Source organism: Microtus oregoni, unplaced genomic scaffold (assembly GCF_018167655.1).
Source record: "Microtus oregoni isolate MIOR12 unplaced genomic scaffold, Mior012 000005F_ref0000423, whole genome shotgun sequence".
Taxonomy (NCBI): Eukaryota; Metazoa; Chordata; class Mammalia; order Rodentia; family Cricetidae; genus Microtus; species Microtus oregoni.
The window spans coordinates 8,842,561-8,860,727 of record NW_024543064.1 but is presented as its reverse complement, the minus strand read 5'-3'; the positions used below and the strand labels follow the sequence as shown (position 1 = coordinate 8,860,727).

Sequence of the window (18,167 nt, the reverse complement as noted above, 5' to 3'; positions counted from 1 at the left end):
TCATGAAGCTTTTATAGCCTTACAGAACAAAGTAAGTCATAAATCAAGGCAAGTCTAAAATACACTGGTGAGTATGTACACTGTGGGGAAGGGTTTCAGTGAGATGGGGGAAGCTTTCCCATAGGCCCAAGATATTAGTTGAGCTTTTGGGTTGGTGGAAGCCAGTTGTCTGCTAAATTAATAGATCCTAAAAGACTTTTAGAACCAGGCGCAGGATGCTGCATGGGCAAGGAATGACCATACCAGAGGGCTAGAACTAGTCCAAGATAAACCAGCCTTTGGACTTGCATTATTCCACAGAACTGCAGTTCTAACCAATGGGTCTCTTCAGACATGGCTTCTTCCCAGTTTTCACCCACATAAGGGTGTTGTGGGAAGCCGAGATTACAGATATATATATATATATATATATATATATATATCTGTATATATATATATATCTGTATATATATATCTGTATATATATATATATATCTGTATATATATATATATATATATATATGCCACCATTTGTAGTGCCTGTCATTCAAAGGGACATCCAGGGTTAGAGGTGAGCCCTCCCTAATAGGACTAGCTTGTCTTTTGTTTTGTTTTGTTTTTTGAGACAGGGTTTCTCTGTGTCACTTTGGTTCCAGTCCTGGAACTAGCACTTATAGACCAGGCTGGCCTCGAACTCACAGAGATCCGCCTGCCTCTGCCTCCTGAGTGCTGGGATTAAAGGCGTGCACCACCACCGCCTGACCAGGACTATCTTATTTTAAGACACCTGCAATAGTCCCAGGAAGACTCATCTTCCACACAGGGTCACATTCTGAGGTCCCAGGTGTTCATACATTTTGGGGGCCACTAATGAGCCTCCTTCAGAGACTCAGAATGTGGTGAACTCTCCCTGTGTCAATGACCTTGGAACCTTTGAGAAGTAGAGGCTGGGGACAGTCCTCACCTGAAGACCCCACCCTTAGGAGTCCTAGTCTAGCAGGGCAGGAAGACCCAGTGAGCCCACCCAGCCTGGGTCAGGAGACCGTGGAGAAAAGACCCAATGTGGTGACCCAAAGGCTATCGGGAGTCCATATGGCCAGACAGGGACCTTAAGCTCCTGTGTCTGCACCACATGCTCCATCCCCCAAGCATCCCATGTAGGTAGCACTGGAACCCCACTGGGCAGACAAGGAAGCAGGCTTACTTACTAAGTAAGTCTTGGCTTACCCAATGGTAAGGGTGGACACTGAGCCCCAGACAGAGCCCCACCACCACAGCTAGCACTCCAGCTCAGGTTTAGAGTCCTGACTTGCTCAAGGGTGAGGGTGGACACTGACCTCCAAATAGAGTCCTACCACCCACAGCTACCCATGAGCCCATGAGAACAGGAGGCTTGGGACCTGCTGCCTCTCTCTCTGTGGTGGACAGAAACCTCCCAGGAGGTGGAAGAGTTGGCAAGTGTCGCCACAAATACTGATGGCACAGACACATGGATAAACACAGGAAAAGAAACGATTCAAAGAGGAAATTCTATTAATTACCTAGGTTACAGAATAGGGCTAGAGAAAATTAACCAACTCAAAAGAGAAACATGAGCTGGGAACTGCCCCAGGGCTAGCCTGCAGTCCTCCTCCAGAGGTTGAGCCAGGATCCCAGGGTCTTTTTTTTTTAATATTTATTTATTATGTATACAATATTCTGTCTGCGTGTATGCCTGAAGGCCAGAAGAGGGCACCAGACCCCATTACAGATGGTTGTGAACCACCATGTGGTTGCTGGGAATTGAACTCAGGACCTCTGGAAGAGCAGGCAATGCTCTTAACCTCTGAGCCATCTCTCCAGCCCCTCCCTGAGCCTTTTTTATGGGACATTTGCACAATATGCACTGGCATATGTGCAAGCTCTATTTCTTGACCTTAGCCAACAGCAGGAAGGCTCTAAGCCTGCAGGCCAATAGCCTCTCAGGTGTCAATCTTCAGACCGTCCCTCGGCTAGCCTAGTCCCTGTTCACCTACCTCAGCCGTGAGGACCCCACAGACACACCAGATCTTAGACCTGGAAAATCCTTCAGGTCTTCGCTTATCTTCCTCCCCAGGCTGAGACTCTGATAGCTCCCCAATCTGACCCAGCAGACGCAAAGATTCTCAGCATGGGAGCAGGAGCCTGTCCCAACAGTAGGGGCTGGCAAAACCAAGCAGTTTCTGCGTGTGGTCTCGGGGGCTATTGGGTCTGGGAAGAGGAGCCAGTCGCTGACAGTGCCAGACCAGAGGGGCCTGAAACACTCTGTGGTGGGGAAGGACTTAGATCTGTGCCACGATGGGATGTTTATATCGGACTGCCGATCAGAAGGTCTCAGATTCAGTTCTCAGCTCGCTCACCAACATTTTCACAGGAGTTAACGGGGCCAAAGCCTGGACCGGGCAGCCCTAATAAGTCAGATTTGGCCACCTTTTCTCAGTAGTCAATTTTAAAACATAGTGAAAAGCAGAAAAAGGGGAAATTTATTCAATGTGGTCACACTGGGAAGAACAAAGAAATTCAGTGACACCCCTGCCCCCCGACCCCAAGTTCATCTTCTGGGTCCTGACATGAGGTTTCTGTGCAGGGCTAAGCAGTCCTGGTCAGGGCCATCAGCCCTTTTCTTCCTCTTCCTCCTCTCTCTTCTTCTTCCTCCTTCCTCTTTTTTGTTTGTTTGTTTGTTTGTTTTTGTTTTGCTCTGTTTTGGAGATGGGGTTTCTCTACCTAGTCCTGGCTGTCCTGGAACTCGCTCTGTAGACCAGGCTGGCCTCGAACTCAGTGGTCTGCCTGCCTCTGCCTCCCAGAGCTGGAATGAAAGGTGTGCACCACCACACCCAGCTAAACTGGCCCATCCTTTCAAATCCAGTCTTTCCTGCAGCATGGTCTGACAAGTCAGAACTGTGTGATCAGGCTTTCTGCTCTCAGGAAGAGCAGCCTTTTCCTTCTCCCTGCATGGGATTCCTGGGCAATTCCAGTTTCTTGAGCTTTTTGCTTCAACCGTTTGAAAGTCAAAGAATAGCCTTGTTCCTGCCGGGCTGGCTCCATCTCCACCTAAACCCCCACAGGACCCCTGCTGCTGTGGACCCCAGCTCAAGCCACTCTGGCCACATCAGTCTGGATTTCACCTTTTGGTTTTCTGCTCACCTCAGCTGTCCTAGACAGTCACCCTCAGGCCTCAGGAGCTAGTCACAGGGAAAGCCCTGGTCACCCACAGCCCTTCTTCCTCTCTATGGACAGAGCTCTGAGTCCAAAAGTGGTAAGGAATGAAAAAAAAAATATCCCTGGGTTGTGATGGGGCATGCCTTAATCCCAGCATTCAGAAAGCAGAGGCAGAAGGATCTCTGTGAATTCGAGGCCAGCCTGGTCTACAAAGTGAGTTCCAGGCCAACTAGGATTTTTACAGAGAAACCCTGTCTTAAAAAAAAAAAAAGTTAAAAAAGAGAGAAAGAAAAAAAGGCCATGACTGCTCCTAGGTGTGGTGGAGAACGTTTACCGTAGATAAAAACGAGAGCACAGCCAGAGGCAGGAACATCTGGGAGAGTCCAGAGTGACATGACCAGGCTGAGCTGGGCCATGTGAAGAGATGGGGAGTGAGGGGGAAGCAGGTGCAGCAGCCAGGAGGCCAAAGGTACAAAAGGGACGGTCAACAAAATGTCAGGGTATAGGCAGGTGTGCCAGCCATACCCTGTAACAGGTTGGGACTGAGGGATGCTGGGAGAACCTGGCAGCCAGACTAACGGGTAAGAAGGTGCATCCCTATGTGTTCGCAGACAGGCAAAGGCAAAAGCCTGGGGAAGGCTGACCGAGAGTGGATTTGGATGATGCTGATGTACGACAGGCTAGAGCGGGGAGCAGCAAGAGCTGAGGGGAGTCTTAATGTCTTCCTAGGTGCCAACACCCCCTACCTACCACAGTCCAACTTACAGCCTTCCACATGACCACAGTACCTTCATGGGAATCCTGCAGAAGCCATCCACACCTCGACCGTGTCTTGTCTCTTCCATGCACAGGTGCTACATGGCAAGACCCTCTTTCTTGACGCTGGAGGGAGACCCCAGCTCAGATCCCAGCCATGAGACCATGAGGGTGAACCATCTAGACACTACATGGGTAACATCTGCAGCACCCTGGGTGGCTGTATTGTCCCCTTCGCCTCTTATTGGCATTGTCACACTTTTATAAGCAGTGAAAGCCTGCTCAAGAGGTCACACAATATACCTAAGGTCACGATGTTGGGAGGCGGTGCTTCTGAAGCCATATTCCACTCTCCCCATTTGGGCAGAAATGCTCAGAGCAAACCAAGAGCAAGGCTGAGGAGGACCTTGGGCTGGACCAAAATGTGAATTTCAAGATCAGAACAGCATAGAATACTTGTTTTAGAAGTAAATAATCTTGTATTTCACACTACATACACATTCAGAATATAAGACTGGAGGAGACAGGTTTCAGACTCAGTCCTATTCTGAGATTCCTGGAGGCAGGATCACCATTTCAGACTGAGGTAGAGATAAGAGCCAGTGGCTTAGCTGCATTGCTTTTCTGGTCTTCAGGTTGAACCCCAATTATCTGTCTCTGGGTTTTTATTAATTGTGCTACATTTGAAGCCATTTAGACCATCTTGATCTCAAAACACACACAGACACACACAGACAGACACACACACACGCCTCTGAACGGTTCAAGTTCCCATTTGCTCTGTTTTGTTCTATAAATCTGGCATTTAAAAAAAAAAAAAAGGTTTCTTACAAGTACGGGCGTCTGGCCTGCATGTACATCTGTGTCCCACGTGCATGCCTGATGCCTGCAAAGGCCAGAAGTCATCGGGTTTCCTAGAACTAACATTTCAGAAAGTTGTAAGACACCATGTGGGTGCTGGGAATTGAACCCGGGACCTCTGGGAGAATAGCCTATATTAACTGCTGAGCCATTTCCCCAGCCTGAAACTGGAACTTAAGAAAAAAAAAATTATGTTGTGTGTGCTCACGTGTGCAAAAGTATCTACAGAGGCCAGAGAGGGGTGTGGGATCCCCTGCAGCTGGAGTCACAGGCACCAGTGTGCCCTCAATGCCAGGCCTCCGACAGAGCAGTGTGTTAGTGACTGTCCCACTGCCACGGTAAAACACCATGACCAAGGCAACTTACAGAGGAAGGGGCTATTTGGGTTTATTTGGGACTTATGGTTCCAGAAGGTTAGAGTCCATAGTGATGCAGATAGTACAGCAACGTGGCAGTTGGAGCTAGAAGCTGAGAGCTGAAGATTCACATCTAGAACCATGAACAGGACACATGGAGAACACACTCAGAAGAGTGACTCTTTAAACTCCCGAAGCCCACTTCTAGTGAGATACTTCCTCCAACAGAGCCATACACCCCAAGCCTATCGAAACCCAACCACCCATACAGAGCAAACATTCACATGCTAGAGAATCATCTCACTCAAACACAAATACTATGTGCTTTTAAGAGGGAGCCATCACTCAGTGCCAAAGCTGAAAATTTTTATTTTAAAGATTTTATTTATTCTGTATACAGTGTTCTGCCTGCACATATGCCTGAGTGCCAGAAGAGGACACCAGATCTTATTATAGATGGTTGTGTGCCACCACGTGGTTGTTGGGAATTGAACTCAGAACCTATTGACCTCTGAGCTAACTCTCCAGCCCACAAGGCTGAAATGGAATATTACGCAACCCAAAGCACACAAGGGATGGGAGAAACAGGATCCTACTCCCTAACACCTCCAAGCTCTGGTCTGATGTGCTGCTTGGTAAACTATCAGCTTCTCAATTTATCCTTCCTAGGGTTGTAAGCCACCCCGTTTCTAGAACTGGGCCCAGAAAAGGGCATGGAGATGCCAGGGACTTCAAGAGAACCCTTCTGTTGAGATCAAGGACAGAGCTCACCTATTTGATATGAGACACATTTTTAGTGAGTCTGTACATGTGTGTATTTGTGTGTGTGTTTGTGCGTGTGAATGCAGGTGCACACATGCCATGGTGTGCATAAAAAAGGCAGAAGACCACACTGGGTGTTGATCTATACCTTCCATCGTGAGGTAAGGAGTTTCTTTGTTGTTTTTCCAATGTGTAAGCCAGGCTAGGAATTCCTCTGTCTTCACCTCTCATGCCCCCCATAGGATTACAGACACTCAGTACATGTCTGGCTTTCACATGGGTCCTGGGGATTTGAACTCAGGTCCTCAAACTTACATAACAAGATTCTTACCCACTGAGCCATCTCCCCAGGCCTGAGGTACTGTAACACTGACCTTGGTTCTAGCCTGCCTTGGGGAACCACCCCATTTGCCTGGTAGACGGCCTCTATCTAGATCTGAGAGCTACAGAAAAAGCTAGAAGCTCAAGTAGGGCACAGTGGATATGCCTGTAATCCTAATACTCAGGAGGTGGAGGCAGGAGGATTGGAGCAGTTCAAGGTCATCCTTGGATTGTGAGTTCCAGGCCAGCCTAGGCCATGTGAGACTCTATGGCAAAAAGTATACAAAAAAGAAGCCACACTCCAAGTAATGGGTGCTCACTGGGTGCTCGCCTGCAGGTAGCCAGTGTCTCCCTTAGGCAAAGTGAAGCCAGTTGTGACCAGGACACCTGGACATCAAGGAGACCAGCAGGAAAGGCAAGCTATGTGGGGATGGGAAGTATAGGGCCCTGAGTTTTATTTGCATACTACTGACAGAGTCTCTGCCCCCTCCACCCTTGAGTTCCTACCCCAGGAGAAGGAAGGATGGGCCAGCGCCAGGCCTGGACCCTCCCATCTCAACAGCACAGCCACTTCTGTCTTGACAGGTTTCAGCCTCATTGTAGGGGCGTCCATCCATCTCTCAGGTGCTGCCTCCTCAGGGGAGGTTGACGACACAGGTAGAATACTGTTCCCTTCTGAGTGGTCAGTCCACAGGGCTTCTAATGGGCGGGACGGAGCTGGGAAACCTGAGGCTCTGACCAGATTGGTGGTGGGACCTGTGCTGGCAAGGCCTGGAAGGTGAACAGGGAGGTGTCAGCAGGGGTCATCCGGGGATAGGTCGGGCCCAGCATTAGCCTCAATTCCTCCAGCACCTTGAAGTAGACTCGGGCAGGTGGGAAGGAATGCCAAAGTTGGAGAGGCGAAGTTTTCAGGGCCTGAGCCCCCATCGTGATAGGATCTGTCCTACCTGGACCCCCCTCACCCCAGGTCGGGACACACCCTAGACCCTACCAGGCGGGATGGGCTGGTGGCTGACAGATGTCGGCGCTGCGCTCCACAGGAGACAGAGGACCAGAGGTCAAGACTCTTGGGGACACAGCTTTTCTCAGGCTTTGGAGGGAAGATATCCCAGCCCAGCAGACAGTGCTGTGGAGAGAAAAGGTTAGACGCATCTGCCATCCAAAAACACGAGAAAGACCCCTGAGGAGCCACGAGCCTCTCCCTGGGGACCCAGGTATATCTACCCATTCCCAGTCCCTATTAACCTGGCAACTGGCCACCCCAACCCTCCCCAAGATGGACGAGAGGATGTGGGTATTAATGGAGTCCTTTCCACACTGAACTTGGCCCTGAACATCTAAATTGCATGACTTCACTAAACCATCTTCATGACCCCAACATCAAAGATGCTCCCTTTCTACCAGTTTGTAGGGGAGCTGAAGGGTCTTTCCCCTCTTCTCTTCTCCCAATTACAGCTACCCTGTCCTTCACCCAATGTGAGCAGGACGCCCTTTGACTTCCATCCTGACTAGGAAATGAGACGCATGATAGAAACATAAAGGTCTGGGATCAAACCCATCTCTCCAGCCAGCTCCACTCTGCCTCTGTGGCCTGCGTGGGGATGTCTGCATGGCTCTGGGAAACAGCCCTCCTAAGAGCCATGCATATGGCACCCAAGAGCTCAGTAAATAGTGCCCATGTAGACACCCATCTTAGACATCATGTGGGGGATAGGTGACACACCAGCCTAGGTGAAGCCAGAGGCCTGCTAGCATGCAAGAGCCTTGGAGCAAGCTCTCTTCAGGGCTAGTTCAGGATCCTGGCCACACAGGCCAGCCTCTAGCATCTTCGGGCAGGCGGCTTACCCGAGGCAGAGCCAGGGTGTCAGAGGCATCAAAGCTTTTCCGTCTATGAATTCGATAGCGGTGTGGGGGCTCCAGGATGGACAAGGGGATGCTCACCCTGTGCAAGAGGCACAGCATCAAGATCAGCAGAGGCCACGTTCGGTACCCAACTCTAGTTGCAACTGTCCAGTGGGACCTCCAGGGAATTCCAACGCTCTCAACACTCACCTAACCTGCGCGGGCTCCGCCAGAGTCTCAGGTCCCTGTTGGTCCCGGGGTATCCCACATAGGCGGCAAGGGGTACCTGGGTCCACTGGCACAGGAAACAGGCGCCGGTTGACACGGTAACAGTACACACCTGTGAGACCCATGATAAACCACAGTTGCCCCTAAGCCGGGCAATTTGCTGCCAGGGCCTCTGGCTGTCCCTCAACACACAAACCATACCATCCATTGAGGGATCACTCTGGGCCACTTTTCCCCAGCCCCTTTCCTCCCAAAGTCTTGGGTCCACACTCAGGGGCCCCAAGAGCTGTACCCCGCTATCTCTGAAAGCTGCCAGAGAGAGGTGGTTACAAAGGGCAGGACCTAAGCCAGCCGGGCCCCAGCCAGAATGGGTCCCGCACTGCTCAGACACCAGGCTGCCCTCCCCGAGTCGCCAGCTCAGAGTGCCCTGGTGGGAGTGTTCACTCACACTGGTGGCTCTCTTCCACACCACTGCTCTCCTGCAGGCCTGGGAACACAGCTCTGGGGGGAGGGGGCGAGAGAAGATGAGCAGGATGAGTGACAGAGTCCCCTCACCACCCCCCACCCTCCTTGTACACGCCCGCTCACTCAGGGGAGTCGCAGACGCAATCCTCTTTGTTGGCTTCTCGGAACCTCTGAAGCATGGAGAAGAAGGCCTCGGGTTTGCTGGTGACGGGAGAACTAGTGTCCAGGGACCCTGGGGTGGACAAAGCACCAGTGAGGGAGGCAGGGCTAATGGGCTGGGGCCCCACCTGGCCCCAGGACTCTCCACTCACTTGAGGGCCAGCTCTGTTTGAGCACCGGTCTGCCCTGACATAGCCATCCACAGACAACTTTCTCACAGAGCCCTTAACAGAGGCCACACACCCATTTATTCCAGAGACAGGAACTGTGGAGCCCTGGCTGGCCTGGAACTTCATATATAGACCAGGTTGGTCTTGAACTCACAGAGACTGGACTGCCTCCGCCTCTTAAGTGTTGGAATTAAAAATATACTATATAGGGCTGGAGAGATGGCTCACTGGTTAAGAGCATTGCCTGCTCTTCCAAAGGTCATGAGTTCAATTCCCAGCAACCACATGGTGGCTCACAACCATCTGTAATGAGATTTAGTGCCCTCTTCTGGCCTGCGGACACACACACACAGAATATTGTATACATAATAAATAAATAAATATTAAAAAAAATATACTATATACTGTTACTTCAGAGACAAGATCTCATGTAGCCCAGGCTGGCCTCCAACTCAACACTTTTGCCTCTACCACCCAGTACAGAGATTATAGACATATACCTGGCTTACATTCTTTTTTCTTTTTTAAGATTTATTTATTATGTATACAGTGTTCTGCCTGCATGTGTGTCTGCACAACAGAGGAAGGCACCAGATCTCATTATAGAAGGTTGTGAGCCACCATGTGGTTGCTGGGAACTGGACTCAGGACCTCTGGAAGAGCAGCCAGTGCTCTTAACCTCTGAGCCATCTCTCCAGCCCTGCTTACATTCTTACTAGCCGGGAAGAGCAGGAAGCCAGACAAGGTTCCCACTCTGAGGAGGCGATATTCTAAAGGACGAAAGACTAATTAGTCACCAAGGAACTCGGAGATGTGATACTGAATGGTGCCGGGAATCTGGAGGCCAGGGCCAGGGGGCTGAGCGCCACAGGGCAGGAGGCTGCAAGCGAGGTCTGAGAAGGTGACCAGAGCAAAGACCAAGGAAGTCACATTGGCCAATCAAAAGGATAGCCCACTCGGTGAAGAATGCAAGTGCTTGGCATGTGTGAGGAACTCAGGAGCGACAGGATGGACAATGGAGGGTGAGGGTGGAGGGGTGAAGCCTGGAGTCTGAGACATTCGGGGACATGGACCACCAGAATCAAGTCAGCCATGTTTTTACAGGACACATCCTTGAGGTGAGGGAAAGCAGGGACAGTTAAAAGGAGGCAGTGGACTCTAGAGATATACTAAGGAAGAGAATGTTTTAATGCTCAGGACATGAAACATGTAACGGGAGGCAGGTTGAGGCTGGGCCCGAGGTCACAGTCTGACTCCTTAAGTTCACCAAGCTGCCACTTACAGAGATGGGAGGGAGAGCCGCTGCAGGAAGGAGGAGGTGGAAACCAGGACCTCGGTTGCAGAAGTTAGATTACTTTTAAAACTGCATTTTATCTTTATTTATTTGTGTGTCTAAAACACTTCTTTTAGTGGGGTGTGGTGGCATACACCTTTAAACTTCGTCTTCGGGAGGCCGAGACAGGATCTCTGTGAGTTCAAGGACAACCTATTCTATATGGGTAGTTAGTTCCAGGATTACCAAGGGCTACATAGAGACCCTATATCCAAAACCAAATATATGTGTGTGTGTGTGTGTGTGTGTGTGTGTGTGTGTGTGTGCGCACTTAAGGTAGGGCTGGAGAGGTGGTTCAATGGTGAAGAGCACTGGTTGTACCAGGCAGTGGTGGCGCATTTCTTTAATTAATCCCAGCACTCGGGAGGCAGAGGCAGGTGGACCTCAGAGGTCCAGGCCAGCCTGGTCTACAGAGTTTCAGGACAGCCAGGGCTACACAGAGAAACGCTGTCTCGGAAAACAAACAAACGAGCACCGGCTGCTCTTGCAGGGATTCAGTGCCCACCTCCCACACTGGCTCACAACCATCTACAACTCCAGTTCCTGGCTCTGATGTCCGCTTCCGGCCTCTACAGGTACCAGACATGAACGTGATGCAAATACATACAGGCAAGCACACACACACACACACACACACACACACACACACAAATTAACAGTTAAAATTAAAAACAAAAAGCTAAAATGGCAAAATTTCTGCAGCATGCATTTTAGCGCTCAGTTGACAGCAACGAGGCAGAAGAGGCTGGAGGGAAGACAGGAGCCCGGAGGTGCCAGGAGAGGAGCAATAGCGTGAAGATGTTCCCACTAGGGTTGGGCAGGGGCCTGGCCTCTATAAACGCTCAAATATCGAGCAGCCCTGATTCACTCATTCATTCAGCTTCATGGGTATCCGGGCTATGATTAGCCCAACCCCACCCCTCACCTGCAATCCAGTCATAGCCCAGGTATGGCTGGAAGCGCCACCTGCTCTCAGGCATTGCAGACTCTTGGGAGAAGGTCACTTTGGGCTGAAGAAGTAGACAAGGAGGACATGGGCTGGAAAGGCAGGCCTGGCCCAGAGGCGGCTCCGTTTCAGGGGAACAATACACTGGGTATTGACTTAGACTCCAGGTTGGCGCCAACCTCAGCTGGGGAGCTCAGAAATGGGAAGGTAAGTTTGGTCCCACTTTGGGTGTGGCTTTGAACAAGCCTAGGCTCCAAGCCTCAGTCCTCCCACCTGACCAATAGGGTTGCCTCCTTCTTCCAAAAGGGCAAAGATGTACTAGCAATAACTGGACACACCTTACTGGATCTCCTAGAGGCCTCACCTCCTACTGGGAGGCTTGTCCAGGAACAGTCTGTCAGACAGGAAGGGAAAACGGAGGCCCAAAAGCTCCCCAGGATTTCCAGGTGCTCCTGAGTTACCTTAGATGGCTTGCTTGGTCGTGACAGCATGGACTTTGGAACCTGTGTCTCGTGAAGTCCCAGACCTTTTGGTGGCCTCTTCAGACCTTCAGTGGCTAGCAAGGGTACTGAGGGGGGCTGCCGTTCATCCTGGGGCTCCTGGTGTTGGCACGTGACAGATGGCAAAGAGTCCACCCTGTAGCTGTCCTTGCCATAGAAGGACCTATCAGATGTGGCTCCTCGGCGACCGTCCAGTGGGTCCCACTCCTGTCTTTTGTCCTGTGAGCTCGGGGCCACCGAGGAGCTGGAGGAACTCTCTTGGGACAGTGGCATCTCTAAGTTGCCGCTGCTGCTATAGTCCAGGTTTGACTGCAAGAAACAGGTCAGGTTACTCAAGCAGCAGTCTGGCCAGTGCCCAGCCACTCAGGTTCACTCTGGACTCATAGGTCTTCATTCTGCCGTGGCCTCTGGGTGTCCCAGCCCAGTCCCTTCCTCCCATGGCCTCAGTTTTGCAACGTCGGTGAAATGGGTGCATTGGATAAGATAGACCCTGGAAGTGTGGACACAGTCACAGGTGGTAGGCAGTCTTTTCCTCACCGCCTGGGCATTACCAAGGGGGTCACCTACCTCTGACGCTGCTCTGGCCACTGACCGACACATGGCATCGTGCCCAGCCCACAGCTGCTTCAGCAGCCCCAGGCTAAGCAGCCGAAGCTGAATGGGGTCTTTATTCTCTGCCATCTGGGGCATGGGTCTCAGCTTTTCACAGCTTGTCACTGGCTCTGGGCTGGATGATACTCACAGGAGATGCTCAGGCTACGTTCTACCTGAAGTCAAAGGATCAATGACAAAAGATGAGGGAGGGAACCTGTCCCAGAGGCCTGAATTCAAACCAGGACTCTCCTGTACTCTGCAGCCTCACCCTGGTTACTTAACCTCTCTGTGCCTCTTGTCCTAACCTGATAAACATGGCAGCATAGAGTTACCCTACCATGCTGTCACTAGGGCGACACAGGACAGTGCATGTTAAACGCTCAGTACAGCACTCAAAGAATGTCCATCAGTACCAAGCCAGCCAGGATGTCTGGCAGGTCTCCAACATTCTTAATTCCCATCTGTTTTGTGTGCCAACTGTGCTATTTCTTCCCCCCAAAGACCACGCCTCAGAGTGCTGTGGAAGGCTGTTTTTGAATGATTATGGACAACAGGAAAATGCTTGCCTGTTAAGAGACTAAAACTCCCATTGGGCCTTCCTTAGTTATCTGACCCCTGGGCCTGTGAGATGGCTCAGTGGGGAAGGGTCTTATGGCCAAGCCTGACAACCTGGGTTCAGTTTTCAGGGTCTACAGGGTGGAAGGAGAGAGCTGACTCCATGAATTGGCTTCTTATCTCCATACATGTGTCATGGCATGCGCCTGCTCATATAGACAAAAAATGTTTTTAAAATTAATCTCATTCCTAGCCGGGAGGTGGTGGCGCACGCCTTTAATCAATCCCAGCACTCAGGAGGCAGAGGAAGGCTGATCTCTGTGAGTTCGAGGCCAGCCTGGTCTACAAGAGCTAGTTCCAGGACAGGCTCCAAAGCTACAGAGAAACCCTGTCTCAAAAAACAAAAAAACAAACAAACAAACAAACAATTAATCTCATTCCTTTGTCATACAGAAAGAGACTGGTACAGAGTGCTAATTCAAAGCCTAAGAACTTATGTTATCTGGGGCTGGCACTGAGCCCAGGCCCTGCAGCAGTAAGCTTGTTCGCTGACACAAAGCGGCCCCCAGCCACTTTTTGATTTTTTGCTCATGTACCCCAAGGTCACATAGCTAGTGTCAAAGCAGGGTTTGAACTAACCTGTATGTTCCTGGTTGTTGCATAGCAGCTACTACCCCTGACATCCAAGCATCTCCCTCTTGGTGGGAGGTGAGAGTCTCCTCAGAAAGTTGCAAGATTTTAAAGTTGCTTTAAACAATGGCTAGGGACAGAAATCTGGAATGGAGCCACCTGCAAGCTGTACAGGGGTGAATCAGAACCCACACTAGGTGTGTGTGTCAGCGGTGCAGCTGCCTGTCTTTGGGTCACATAAGTTCCTGAAGTGACCCCAATACACTCATTGGTTCACCCATGAGCGACCCAGCTACACCTGGATGGAATAATTTCTTTGCTCTCTTAGCAGTGCTCTGGAGCAAACAGACCTTTGTTGACATATGACTCCCGACTAAGGGTCTGCGCTTAGGGAAGCCTGGCCCTGACAGGGCTGGTAGGTTCCTAGAAACCTCCCTCTTCTCCAGGCAACTTTGGTCCTTCAGAGGTCCAGCTCAGGAGCACCTCCTTTGCTTCTGGAAGGGGTGTCTGCAGTGTAAGGAAGGGCTTCCCACTTTTAGAACCACAGGTCCAGACTCCACCACCAGCACCGGAGTTTTTACTCCGGGTTGGGTCAGAACCCCTGCTCTGTCCCAGCCCTGCGGCCCCACACGTTCCCGGGGACTCGGGTCTCCATGCAGTCTGCAGTGGGGAGCAGAGCAGACCCCAGCCTGTCACTCCCGCGCACCCAGGCAGGGTGCGCATCGGACCTGGAAAAGGCGCTTGCCCCTTCTCTACCTGGTCTGGCCGGGTGCAGGTACATCTCTCTGATCCCAAGATCAGAGCCGCTTAGGATAAAAGGACTCGGACGCCCTCCACGGGGAAGCCGAGGTCCCCAGCAGCCCGGGGATCCGCCTCCTCTGGGTGGGGCCTCGGATGGTTGTCCTAATTGGGTAAAACTGGAGCGGGGCCTCCGCCAGCTGTCCTGATTGGCCAATTGGCGGGGCAGGACGTCAGACAAACGTTAGTGCGCATCCGGAAGCGGCAGTTTCAATTTGGGGGTGGGGCTAAAAGCCGCTCATTGCTGATTTGTTGACTGAAAATGTCAAGTCTGCCAACTTGAATTTTACTGAATGGAAATCACCGGAACTACAGGTTCCGATTGGTCAGTGTGGCCCAGCTACGTAATTTCCGGATGATTGTGGAGCTGTAAAAGGCTGCGAATAGGCGGGACAAGTGGCGAGGGCAACGCATTCCATCTTTCAAGCTTTTTTTTTTTTTTTTTCTTAAGAGAAAGTCTTTTGAAGCCTAGGCTTGCTTCGGACTAAGGGCTCCTCTCGGTTGGTGGGGGAGGGTGGATTTACAGGCGTGCGCTGTTAGGCCTGCTTTCTTCAACACTTCAAGTCTCTGTGAGGTGCCTACTTTGTGTCTGACGCCCTGAAAGGCAAAGATTTAAGAGTGGAGACAGAGGGAGAGAAAATTACCATATAGATACCAAAAATCTGGTCCGGTAAAATATAAACCAAAATTAGCCGGGCATGGTGGTGCACTCCTTTAATCCCGGAACTCGGGAGGCAGAGGCAGGCGGATCTCTGAGTTTGAGGTGAGGTAAGTTCCAGGACAGCCAGGGATACCCAGAGAAACCCTATCTCAAGACAAAATTTAATGTAGCTCAGACTGGCCTCGAACTTGCTATGTCATGAGGATGGCCTCAGATTGACTCCTTTCTTCTTCAGCCTCTACCTCCTGTAATACTGGAATTCCAGCCTATTCCAGCATACAGAGTGTGGAACTGAACCCAGAGCTCTATGCACGGAAGTGTGCTACCTTAGTGTTTTTAACGGCTCTGTGTCTTAAACGCCCCTGGCTGCTAGCCGTTCTCCGTTCTCCTTCCTCCCTGTCACAGAAGGCCAGCCGCCCCAGGAAAAGGTCTAGACTGGAGGACACTTGAAATAAGCATCCGGGAGCCGAGCAGTGGTGGCGCGCATGCCACCCTTAATTCCAGCACTTGGGAGGCAGAGGCAGGTGAACCTCTGTGAGTTCAAGACCACCCTGGTCTACAGAGCGAGTTCCAGGACAGGACAGGCTCCAAAGCTACATAGAGAAACTCTGTCTCGAAAAAACAATATAAATAAATAAATTAATAGAAAAGAAAAAGAAAGGAAGCATCCTGGAGTTTAGTGTAAGGGGCCTGCTTTGCTCTCACTGTCTTCATTCAACAAGCACAATTTACTGATATTGCAAGTGCCCGACAATTCCGTGCCAGCTCTTGGGGAGAGCGGGTGCATGTAGCTGGTGCACACCTTCAGTCCCAGCACTCAGCAGGCAAGGACTCAAGACCAACCCGGTCTACCTAATGAACTCCGGGGCTGCATAGTGAGATACTGTCTCAAAACAAGACAGAATTTATCATGTTAAAGGCCAACCTGGTCTACAGAGTGAGTTCCAGGGCAGCCAGGGCTACACAGAGAGACCCTGTCTTGAAAAATAAAAAAATAAAGAAGGCCCTCTCTTTTGACCATGTGGGATCTGGGGTTCAAACGCAGTTCATTAGGCTGGGGGGCAAATGCCTTCACCTGCCGAGCTATCTCTACCCCGACAACCCGGATTTTTAAGTGTTCTGACACTTAAAACAGATAAAACAACAGATACTTTATTAAAAAAGATGGACTCATAAAAATGAAGGAAGGGGAAAGAGGAATATTAGTACTGCTCTTATGTAGCATGATGTGCCTATCCAACTGCCTTCTTATTTACGTACATAGATTATTGCTGCTGTCAGCCTTGGTGAGGGGAGCTTCCGTTTCGCTACTGAGGAAGCCAGTAACTGATCAAAATGCCGAGAGTTCAGTGACTGTTGCTGTGTTGTAGTGGCTCAATGCTCAACCTTAAATGGAAGAACATCAGACATCTTATCACCCTCTCCAGCGCTCAGGAAACAATACAGAAGAGGGAGCCGAAGGAGAGAAAGAGCTGGAAGAAGGGTAAAGGGTTATGGAATCTGGTATGACATGGCTGTTGCCATCTTGAAAGCAGAATGGCTGATGGCTTGTGTGGCCATCACCTTTACAAGAGGTGGAGCCCACTAATATCCCTCATGGAAGGGGAAGGCATGTGAGGCAGCGGAACTGCAGGGGACCGGGAGACTCCAGTGGCACAGCTTCCTGTAAGTTATTCATGTTCCTGTAAGCCCAGTTAAACTCACTGCTTCACCAAGCTGGACTCGAGCGGAACGGTTTTGCTGGTCCATCTGAGACCAGTGCTTTCTCCTGTCTGAAAAGACTTCTCAGAAAATGTCATGCAATTGTTATTGGCTTTTTCTGGAAAGTAAGCATGATGTAAAGATGTTGGTCAAGTTAGTAAGTTGTGGACCTGTGATGATTGGAATTGGTTGTCACCTTGACTGAATAAGGGGACATCCAGGACTGGTGAGATGTGCCTGTTTGTCACTGGGGATGTTTTCGGAGAGGAGTGACATGGAAGGCCCCACCCTTGTGGTGGGCAGCACCTTCCAAACTGCAACCTAGACGGAAAACATTGTGAGAAAAACAGTACCAGAAAAAACTGTTCTGAGTGCTTCAGTTGTCACTGCTGATATCATCCTCCGGCTTTGTTGGCCCTTCAACGCGGATCTGATACCAGCCACTGTACAGGGAGCCTCCAGGCTATCAGGACTGCTGCGCTTCCTTCCTTGGAGCAGCTACCAGATTCTCAGCCTCTCCAGCATGCGCACGACCACTTCGGGCCACCCAGCTCCATTGTGTAGCCAGGCTAATCAATCCCCTCTTACAACACATGTGTACATTCAGTTGCTTCTGTTCCTCTAGAGCACCTAATACAAATGCTCAACGTAACACTACCACTGAGGCCTGCCATGCACACCCCTGTCCACCACGGGCACTTCTAGCGCCAGCTCCCATCCTAGTGTGGCTTCTTCTCTTTGCCTGGGATCTGCTCACTAAACACATACACTAAAATCACAAGATATCAATACATAGATATTCAGCCAGGCAGTGGTGATGCATGCCTTTAATCCTAGCACTCAGGAGGCAGAGGCAGGAGGATCTCTGTGGGTTCAGGGTAGCTCGTCTTCATAGTGAACTCCAGGCTAATAAGGCTACATAATGAGAAAGAAAAAACAAAGCAAAAGGGGTAGAGAGATGGCTCAGTGTTGACGGCCTTTGCTGCACAATCATGACAGCTGGATTTTGTATCCCAGAATCTACATAGCAACCCTAACACACACACACACACACACACACACACACCTGCTTTAAAAATACACATGTACACATTGTAGTGTTTTGAAATCTGACCCTTTTTGCCATTCCTGTTGTAAGCACCCTAGTTGAGGGCACTTTCATGCCCTCCTAGAATGCTGCTGTCATTGCCTGGCTGGTCTCTTTGCCTCCATCCTCAGTCACATCCGACCACATTATGTCCTAGAACTGCGGCCGCCCACAGGCTTCCAGGAGCGCTTGAGCTCCCCAGAGTCCTGGACGGCAAATGTGCAAACACTAGAGCAGCCCTCACAGAGCCCAAACACAGCAGCTCCTGAGATGACTATTCTGGAAC

At 50.6% G+C, this 18,167-nt stretch overlaps 1 protein-coding gene across 3 annotated transcripts; it reads right to left on the bottom strand.

Annotated features, from left to right (window-relative positions):
• Positions 1-5,542: 5,542 nt before the first annotated feature.
• LOC121448348 (migration and invasion-inhibitory protein-like) lies at positions 5,543-14,483 on the bottom strand. Of its 3 annotated transcripts, XM_041652300.1 has the most exons (11): positions 14,391-14,483; positions 13,644-13,800; positions 12,423-12,622; positions 11,817-12,164; positions 11,335-11,419; positions 8,871-8,979; positions 8,731-8,783; positions 8,265-8,394; positions 8,058-8,154; positions 7,204-7,338; positions 5,543-6,983 (listed from the first exon to the last, which is right to left on the bottom strand). In XM_041652300.1, exons 3-11 carry the CDS (start codon positions 12,543-12,545, stop codon positions 6,912-6,914), a joined length of 1,152 nt encoding a protein of 383 aa, XP_041508234.1. In that variant the 5' UTR covers positions 12,546-12,622; positions 13,644-13,800; positions 14,391-14,483; the 3' UTR covers positions 5,543-6,911. The 3 variants fall into 3 exon arrangements, with proteins under 3 accessions (XP_041508234.1, XP_041508236.1, XP_041508235.1); XM_041652302.1 differs by lacking the exon at positions 13,644-13,800 and having other exon boundaries at positions 14,391-14,470; XM_041652301.1 differs by lacking the exon at positions 14,391-14,483 and having other exon boundaries at positions 13,644-13,927.
• Between the last annotated feature and the right edge of the window lie 3,684 nt (positions 14,484-18,167).

What these genes read in the sequence shown, in the direction of transcription:
- LOC121448348 (XM_041652300.1), bottom strand. Translation starts at nt 12,545, where the DNA reads ATGCCCCAGATGGCAGAGAATAAAGACCCCATTCAGCTTCGGCTGCTT. An exon ending in GGGCTATGACTGGATTGCAG is followed by an intron (nt 8,980 to 11,334) that starts GTGAGGGGTGGG and finishes TGTCCACCCCAG; the next exon opens with GGTCCCTGGACACTAGTTCT. An exon ending in TGTGGAAGAGAGCCACCAGT is followed by an intron (nt 8,395 to 8,730) that starts GTGAGTGAACAC and finishes TGGGTCTCACAG; the next exon opens with GTGTGTACTGTTACCGTGTC.